The following is a 9,291-nucleotide window of genomic DNA, read 5'->3' on the forward strand; positions in this document are numbered from 1 at the left end:
AACAGCTCGCGACAGTATTCCGTTATATATATGTTGAAATTAATCAAGATGAATTAATTTCAAAGGATATATACGACTAGTAGCAATAAAGGACCTAATGGGTCGCATATGAGACTTGGAACCAGAGGACGGAAATGTAATTAGTGTGACTATATATGGGCCGGAATTTGTAGTTAAATTAGGGATAAATTAATTTGATTAATAATTATAAGTAGATTATAATTGTGAATTAAATTAAAGGATTATCTGATAATATTAATTAGAGATTTTAATGTGATTGAAACTCTAATTAATTATCCCTAACAATAATTAAATAACTAATTGGATTAGTATTATTATCTAAATATAATTGGTTATTATTTAGATAATATTAAGTGTTTATTTAATTATCTAATTAGTAATTCTATTCCGAATACAATTCTAATTAATTAATTAACTAATACAACTAGGGCTAGGGGTTTGAGAAGTCTATAAATAGACTCCCTACACCCTAAATTTCGACACGCTCAATACAAGGGGAAGAGGAATCGTTCCGAAACCGTCACAGCTAATTTACATTCTTTCTTACTCTCTCTTTGATCTCGTATTGATTCTGTTAGAGGTAATCGTTACGATTGCTATTTATTAAGGTTGATTACTAATCGTCTTCCTTTTCTGTGTTGTTTCTTTTTGTTGTTCGTGATACACGGATTAAGAGTTGTGGGCACTTCGTTTGCAATTATAGATAGTTCTTCAGAAAAGGTATTTCATTATATCCCTCTTTATATGAAATAACAATTAACAGATATTGGAAAAAGGAAATAGATAAAATAGATAAAATTTTATTATTCCGTTGCGCCTAGGCTTGTCTATTTTCCTACAGAACGGTCCCTGGGAACACTTTGACGTCCAAGTTAGTGAATATAGAGAAAGAAACAAGAAAGAGTATTTGATAGAGAGAGAATATCTGACCTCTTTATTGATGGTGATGATCTATTTTTATAGAGAAAGTAGGTGGCATAGTGGGCTTATTGAGCCTAAGGTGACAAGTTCGTTGGCTTGAGTCGGTCCATATCCCTAATCAAGTAGCCCCACCCACCCCAAACTGTTAGGTTGCCAGACCCTTCGCCAAACCATTGGATGTGAGTCATCATGTTGAAGTAATCGTACCGTGTGGGTTCGCTGAACGATGCGGATGTCACTATTCGTATGGTGGTTGTTGGCGGATGGAGGAGATGGGAGACGAACTGTGTGTTTGGCGTTTTCTTGATGTTTGCAAGGCAAGGTGCGTGTTCTTCGTGAATGGGGGACAGCTGTGAGAAGTGCAAACGTTTGTTCTGCTATGCGTGAGGTCATATGTCAGGTGCATTAAATAGACGTGACTGTTGTTACGACATGGGTATGCTAAGTGTTTGGTTTGGCTTGGTTGCGAGCTTCGAGGCGTCCATTGGTGTTCCTGTGGGACTGTTCCCCGCACAGAAAAGGCAACGAGTCCGAAGATCCGCTGCTAGCTCACATCCACATTACTTACCAAATTAATTAGTTGTGAAACATGCAATTCAATTAAAAAAACATTATTCATTTTATCTATGTTTGAAGGGTTAGACTATGCTTACTTTGTTTTCGACAAAGTAAGTCTTACTTTGAACTTTGACAAAGTAAGCTTATCCAATGGTAGAAAAAACAAAGTAAGCAAAGCAGAGAAGACACCATGTTTGAAAGTACAAAAATGAATATATCACATTATATCAATCAGATTTGATATTTAAATTTGAATTTTTTATTATTATTATAAGGAATTTAATGTGAAAATAAATAAAAAAGGTTAAAGGTTAACGTGTTAGAAAAATAAATAAATAAAAGGTTTAATGACTGAAAATTGAAAAGATTAAAAAAATACAGAAGAAATATTTATTTTCTTTTAAGAAAAAGCAAAGTGTACAATAACAGTATACCTCCCACACTTTTCTTTTCCTTTAGCTAGCTTTCTCTCATTCTCTCAATCTTTTGCCACCCTCAACCGGACCTCAACTCAAGTAGATATGCCTAACACAATTCCTTTTCCCCACATTCAGTGGTTGGCACTGGCAGGCAAATCTACAAGGCCAATGTCAGGACAAATCCATGCTCCCTACCAACTTTCTGTCATTTCATTTCATATGTTGTGCCTTTTTAGTCATTCATTCTAATTCTTGGAGGGTCTGACTGTAATTTGAGTTCCATTGATTATCATATAGTCATAATATAGCTTCTGGAATGCCAAGTTTGCCGCTAAGATATAGTTGTGTAGGGATATCACATTTGTGTATATTAGAAACTGCTTCTGTTTGTGTTTGTGTTAGTGTCAATGCTAACAAAGGCTCTAGCAAAAATGTTTTACTTTCCTTTTCCTCTCTCATTTCTTCTAATACAACTTTACTCGTATCAATACCTAACCAAAAACAGAATAAGGGAATTTTAATAAAAATTCAAAAACCAAATTAACCAAATACAATTATGTTGTCACCTGAAAGGTATCCACCATGAACGTAACCGTTAAATCTTTCACTCGTATGTTCACCTGTGAAGAAAATCCGGCCTACCGGAGCCTGCCCAAGTTGTTATTCTAGCATTTCAAATTGGTCCACATTATCCAGAAAAAGGAAAAATAAATGAAAAAATAGTTAATACCTTAACATCATGAAGAAGTTGGTTATTTGAAATGATAGGATAGTTACTATAGCTGCCACGCTGGAACCTGTTGTTCCACCAGCGGGGCACAAGAATATCTGAGGCGTTAGGTATGTTGGGCCCAAACATATCTCTAAGCACTTCCATAGCCTCTTTCATAGTCTCCTCGTCAGATTGAGCCTCTACACGTTTCGATTCCTCATTGGTTATTGTTACAACCAGTATATTTGAACCAGGGTATGCATTGTCCATGTGCTGATGACAAAGCAACACATCATTAGTCTAATAGGATCAACTCTTCCAAATTTTAACTTATTCACCTATTTTATTTTATTTGCTAGAGATCAAGTCCAAATTAAGAAAAATTGAAAACTGAAAATGACAGAGACATGGCTTTGAATTTGCAATAAATTTGTAACCTGATAAATAAGAATAAAATGTTTAATGCGAGTAATTAATGATTAAGAAAGTGCTTTGGTTCTCTTATGGCAACTAACGTTGCCAGCTCTAAGACAATGACAGAAACATCAGCTACATATCATAATGGGACAGTCATACAACTTGAGAGATTCTAGTTTTCCAGCTCTGCAGGAAAGGTGATGATATATTTAATGATTTTGTAATCATGTTACCATAGTTTCTGAATAAAAGAGATTTATAAATAAAATATATGCATTTTGAAAAAGGTCAAACTGTGGAAAATGAGCCTTGTTTTATGTGCAGAATGAAACAAACTGTTCCTACCATTTTAAAAAACTTGTTTTACGTGCAGAATGAGCCATTTTAACACTGTCCACCTAAGGACAAATTGGCTTCTGCTGACAACAAATAAAGGTCCTACTACCACTGAAAAATTTATACAAACCTAAATCATTATCACCACCAAAAGAATGACGCCATGTTAAGATCTAGAACCGGTAAAGGGAAGTATGGAATATTTGACAACAGAAACGAAGAAATTGATAACCAACCTGCCAAAAGGTGTAGTATCCTCTACGCTCATGGGCATAAATAAAAAACTCTCTTTCTGGACAACATGGCCAAAATCTATATGGAAACTTGAGGAAAATCTTCGTGTACACTATCACATCACACTTCTCTATGGCGTCCGTTTTCCACCTCTGCATCATTAATTTTTTCCATGTAGTCAATTAAATTGGCAAGGGAAGGCTTGCCCCCAATACACCCTTGTGGTGGGACCCCTCCCCGGACCCTCGCTCAGCGGGGACGCGTAATGCGACCGGGCCGCCCTTTTTTAGTCAATTACTAAATAATAAATTATATTATCAAACCTCAAACCAGCTAAGCTTTCTTAGCACAAGAACCAAAAATTCAGAAAATAGGAAAATAGAACTTGATGATTAATCCTAATTTTACACGGTGAGTAGTCAAATAATTGCACTCTTCTATTTGAGGACACAAATATTAGATAATGAGTACATGCTCTTGTACCAACAATATGCCAGTCCATCAAAGCGTATTTAGACAAATTTATTATAAACAGATTAACCAGACCAGAAAATGCACATAGAATTGAGCCATCGAAACACAGTATGTATATATAATTATGTAATGCTAGCATCTGTCCTTTTACTCTTGAAATTGCCATTATTTAAAGGAGGGTACGAAAAGAAATATTCCATATGAGTATTAGATTAAATATTATTGGCAAATTGGTCCCTCTTATCTACTTTTCTACATCCACCATTGCCATATTTGCATTTCACATCACTAGAGTATATTTGTATCACCAAGGACTGGACAATTCCTTTTTCCTTGAAGTGCATACTTTATATTACTATGCTGAAGCTAGGAGTAAAATAATGTAAAGCCGAAAAGGCAATCACTAGCATTATTCATCAGTAATTAATAAAAAAAGTTAGATCACGTTATTGGAAATCAACAAGTGAATATAAAAATAGTTTAGAGACAACAGAAGGTACACGTGGTGAGCCAACCTAGTCGGGTTATGAAAGAAGCTCAACCTACCAGTAATCTATGTGTCACCAATCTGTGGATTACCATGCAATCCTTGGTCTTACCTTTCATACAGACAACAACACACCTCGAAAATCTATTTACAAGGTCAACAGACCCAGTTAAGCATATTTAATACAAGACTAGATGCCATAAATTCCAGACTTTTTAACTTAAACCATTTGGGCCACACCTACACCCAAAATATCAAGGGAAAATCTGGCAACTCCTATTCCTATCCTATAGGGACCCATTTCCCAGTGCATAGGGTCTTACCCCTACAGATTCCATTGCATTGAACTAAAGCAAAGCTATATATTTTCCACTATATCAGATCCAAAATGATGCTAGTCACATTGAATGGTGAAGATGGAAAAAACGCTAATAGAATTAATAAAAGGTAAAGAATTTTGAATTTTAAACCCACATGGAACATCATGTGCTGCAATTTGTTTTTTTTTTTTAATTTTTTATATTTGTAACAACTTCGTTTGCATGAATTGTCACAATTTTTACAAATTAGTCTTTTAAAGAGGGCGAGCCTTGGCGCAACGGTAAAACGTTGTTGCCGTGTGACCAGAGGTCACGGGTTCGAGTCTTAGGAGCGGCCTCTTGCCAATTAAATTGGCAAGGGAAGGCTTGCCCCCAATACACCCTTGTGGTGGGACCCCTCCCCGGACCCTCGCTCAGCGGGGACGCGTAATGCGACCGGGCCGCCCTTTTTTAGTCTTTTAAAGAGAATGTTGATAAGAAGAGTTATGCCTCTGACCGAACAGTGGTCACAGTTTCTAATCTATGATTTGTTATTGCAATTAACATTTTGTTATCAATGCTATAAAGATTTCGAAATAAAAAAGATGAAAGAGACCGTCAAATTCACAAAAGTAAAGACTATCTTCATGTACTTTATTGCTGATATTTGTGACCTCTTCAATGATGATATGCATGGTTGTTAAAATATTAAAAGAAAAGAGAATAATTAAAAGAAAGAGGAGACGTACGGGCAAGGGAGGCCTAAAAGAAATAAGGTCACTTTGGAGAACACCAATGCTAGCTGACAAAATCACATAATTGGCTTCGTGGACGCAACCATCCTCTGTTTTCACCACAACGCCGTTTCTCGAGTGCTGTATGTCCCTCACAACCTGCCCCAAATTCATGCACAAAAATCATCGTTCAAAAGATTTGAAAAAAAAAAAAAAGCTTAACCCTTTAAAAGGTTGAAAAAGTCAGTAGAAAAGTCCAAGACATCTACTGCCCAAAATAAGATTCTACAAAGTCAAACCAAGAAATATGTGTAGTGCAGTGTTCTGGCATCGAAATGGTAGAGGTTATTCAAGAAGAATCTGTGCAGAGTGGAGGTACAACGAAACCCAATTGGCTATGTATGGATGTTTCCCAAAACCAAAATGTACTGTAGTAATTGTAGGGAAAGAGGTTCATTAATTTTCTGAATTTGAGAGTAATTGAAAAAAGCGAGGTCCAGAACAGAACATTAAATGAAGAAATAGACATGACTAGCAATTTTTTTTTTTTTTTGATAGACCAATTTTATTGTTCTTATGTTGAATTGATATGACATTCCAATTCCTGGGTAGTGGTCTTCGGCCTTAGGCCCTCGTGAACATTGTCCAGGTTGCAAAACGGGGAGTTACGGGCCTACAGGCTCATAAAGGGGTAAAAGGCAAAAGGATGGTGAAGATTAAGCCAATTAATTGCTATATGATTGAAATCTGAAATGTTGGTGGGTCAAATTTATGGCTTTTTGTAGGGGTCTCAAAAAGTTCATTGAAGTTTGCTTTGTTGTGATGATGCTTCAGCAATGATGGTCAAACAGACTAACCTCCTTTTATTTTTCTGCCTGGTTAATTTCATAGTTTTCAGATACCTCTCTCAGATTATACCAAGTTACAAACAACGAAGTTTCCAAAGTTAATACAAGCCTAGTGATGACTCATCAATAATAATAATAATAATAATAATAACCACTTCACAAACCATTAATTTATTTTTATTTTTAGAAACTGCCTCACATGATAGCTAAAGAGAAACAATATAATGATAAAAAAAAATTTGTTGGGATATATTGGATAATAATAAAGCAGGCATCAAGCATCATAAAATGTCATTGTCTGCTAACCTCAGAAGCGGATCAATCAATCTCAACAGCAAAAAGATTGCAGTGCATGCATACAAAATAGAGTTTTGGAATATGTTTTCACATACTTCTCAATGGCTTTTTTTTTTTTGGGAAATAAAAGAATTCACTTTCAACTAAATCATCACTTAAATCATTTTTATGTCGATGTTAACCCCACCCAGCAATAAAACTTAAAACGCTGTCCCTCTTTTCCTATCTATCTAATCATTGGATATGCCATTTAAAAAAAAACATATCACAGTGAAAGGAAGTATACATAATGGATAAATGATCAACAGATTTTTCCTGTTCTCTATGTTATACCTTGTTGAATTTCAGACGGTCATCCAAGATTTTACCCTCAGAGGTAAACAGAAAATCCCCAGCTATTTTGTATAGCAAATACTCGTACCCTCTTTCGTCTGCTACTAGAAATTCTCTTTCTCCAAAATCAACATATGTCGATATTGGCTCCACCTCTGCACACAAAGCCCAATTCATGTTTCAAAAATTTCAGCCATTAAAAGCAAATAAAAAGAACACCCATTACGGAGGATAACCCGTTTGAATTACTTGAGATGTAAAAATTTAGCTACACTAATTAGTCTCTCTTTTCTAAACTAAACCAACCTGCCATCTCAAAATCATGGAGAATGAAGTCAATAGCGAGCTCTATTGGAGTCTCTGGTGAGCTAGAGAAACAGAAGAATAATTAAAAGTCAAGATTCAAGAACACATTGTACAAACATTTGTAATTAGTAGTTGATTTCAAGTAGCAAAAGCAAAAAATGACTTTCTAAAAGGACTAAAATAATAATTACCGAGGCGGTTCAATGACTTCACCAACATGGTTTGCCTCTAGGTTCCTCAGCTTCATAATTGCAGAGTCCACTGCCTTCTTGTAAGAATCTGCAGCCACTCCACTTGGAAATATTTTGCCGCTGCCACCCAGATACCACAAATAGCGAAGTTCAATTTCCAATTTTCCATCCAAAAGAAATTCTGATCTAAGAAAGTTAAATATCAGCAGAATGTGTTGCAATTAATCTCTTTCTGGAGATAGAAAACAATTCTGATCTTCTCTATCCAATTGTAAATATGGCTATTTTGTTTTAACTAAAGAATGGACTGTGAGAACACAATAATAACCGAAAATATCACACTATTCCAGATGTTAACAGAAAAACAACAAAATGCACCGCCATTTCAAAATTCAAAATTCATTTTAGAAAAACACAGAAATGCAAAAAAGATGATCGCACACAAAAACAGAAAACGTATACGGTTTAAATACGAAAATACCTGCGGTCGTAAATGTTATAACGGGCATTGCTGTAATCAGAGAAGCAAGTACGGAGGCCGGTTTGGTTAGCGAGCTCCCAAACCGGATTGGATTCTTTGCCACCAACACCGGCGATCCAACCAGCACCGAGTTCAACAGAGACACCGCCAAAATTTTCTTTTCGGATCCTACCGCCGATACGATCTGACGCTTCTAAAATCAGCAAATCCTCTATACCATTCTCTGCCAACACCTTCGCCGCAGATAAACCTTCACACAAGAAGCAAAAGAAAAGAAAGGAGAACAGAGCAAGTCGGGTATTAGCAGCGGTTCGCATTAATTGAGAAAAAGTACATGCGCAGAAGCGGTAATTGTGTGTGGTGTGGTGGAGAGTTACCGGAGATTCCAGCACCGATAATAATGACGGAGGAGCGGGAAGAAGAATCCATTTTATACAGAGAGAGAGAGAGAAAGGGGCAGAGGAATGAAAGGAAGTATGGGGAAAATGAGAAGGGGAAGGGAGTGTTTGGGTTTGTCTTTTTAATTGGCGAGAGAAGAGGAAATAGCGGGAGTCTGTTTATATAGTTGTGTTCTATTTTTCCTTTTTTTTTTCTTATTATATTTTATTTGGAGTGATGGTTTTGCAATTTGGAGGAAGCTGAACATCAAAGTATGAGTTTGATTCTATTCTCCTCAATTTTGACGAGAGTTGACTCTTTTACCTTACGCGTCTATGCTATTTGATTAATTCGGTAGCGGTATGATAGTCATCACCGATATAGTTATTATTGTAATAATTTTTTCAAGTGAAAATAATAATAAAATAATATTTGTATATCACGTAAATATAACTTTATCACGTAGAACTGTAAAAATCCGAACTTACTCTTAAAAGATATAATATGTAGCGTATTCTCATTTAAATACAACAAAACGACTGTGTACTAAAAACTTGATTCGGGAACTCTCACTAGCAGTCAATGATCCAGCTGTTGTCACAATCACAATCGATCTTGAAAATCTAGAGTCAAGTGGCCTTGAGATATTAGACCCCGGTATCTGGGTTCATTCCCTCTTATTAAAAAGAGACATGTGGCACACCTCGCTTCACAATCTATAACCATTTTCCACATCTCCACAACCCTATAAATAGAGTAAGCCAGCTCGAGGTAAACAAATTCATTCATTTTTACATTAAGCTTAAGTTACAGATTTGTTTACTTATTGTGATCATCCTCCATTC

The 9,291-nt window shown here is 35.9% G+C and overlaps 1 protein-coding gene across 3 annotated transcripts; it reads right to left on the minus strand.

Annotated features, from left to right (window-relative positions):
- Window positions 1–1,876: 1,876 nt before the first annotated feature.
- LOC136227750 (polyamine oxidase 1) lies at window positions 1,877–8,631 on the minus strand. Of its 3 annotated transcripts, none has more exons than XM_066016491.1 (10): window positions 8,446–8,629; window positions 8,069–8,318; window positions 7,588–7,773; window positions 7,397–7,458; window positions 7,091–7,245; window positions 5,628–5,771; window positions 3,621–3,770; window positions 2,650–2,904; window positions 2,486–2,567; window positions 1,877–2,410 (listed from the first exon to the last, which is right to left on the minus strand). In XM_066016491.1, exons 1-10 carry the CDS (start codon window positions 8,495–8,497, stop codon window positions 2,217–2,219), a joined length of 1,530 nt encoding a protein of 509 aa, XP_065872563.1. In that variant the 5' UTR covers window positions 8,498–8,629; the 3' UTR covers window positions 1,877–2,216. The 3 variants fall into 3 exon arrangements, with proteins under 3 accessions (XP_065872563.1, XP_065872564.1, XP_065872565.1); XM_066016492.1 differs by having other exon boundaries at window positions 7,588–7,707; window positions 8,446–8,627; XM_066016493.1 differs by lacking the exon at window positions 3,621–3,770 and having other exon boundaries at window positions 8,446–8,631.
- Between the last annotated feature and the right edge of the window lie 660 nt (window positions 8,632–9,291).

Source organism: Euphorbia lathyris, chromosome 4 (assembly GCF_963576675.1).
Source record: "Euphorbia lathyris chromosome 4, ddEupLath1.1, whole genome shotgun sequence".
Classification (NCBI taxonomy): domain Eukaryota; kingdom Viridiplantae; phylum Streptophyta; class Magnoliopsida; order Malpighiales; family Euphorbiaceae; genus Euphorbia; species Euphorbia lathyris.

Coding starts and splice junctions, on each gene's coding strand:
- LOC136227750 (XM_066016491.1), bottom strand. CDS start 8,497: ATGGATTCTTCTTCCCGCTCCTCCGTCATTATTATCGGTGCTGGAATC. Junction 7,459..7,587: donor GAAGTCATTGAACCGCCTCG/GTAATTATTATT, acceptor CTGTTTCTCTAG/CTCACCAGAGACTCCAATAG. Junction 2,568..2,649: donor AACTTCTTCATGATGTTAAG/GTATTAACTATT, acceptor CAACTTGGGCAG/GCTCCGGTAGGCCGGATTTT.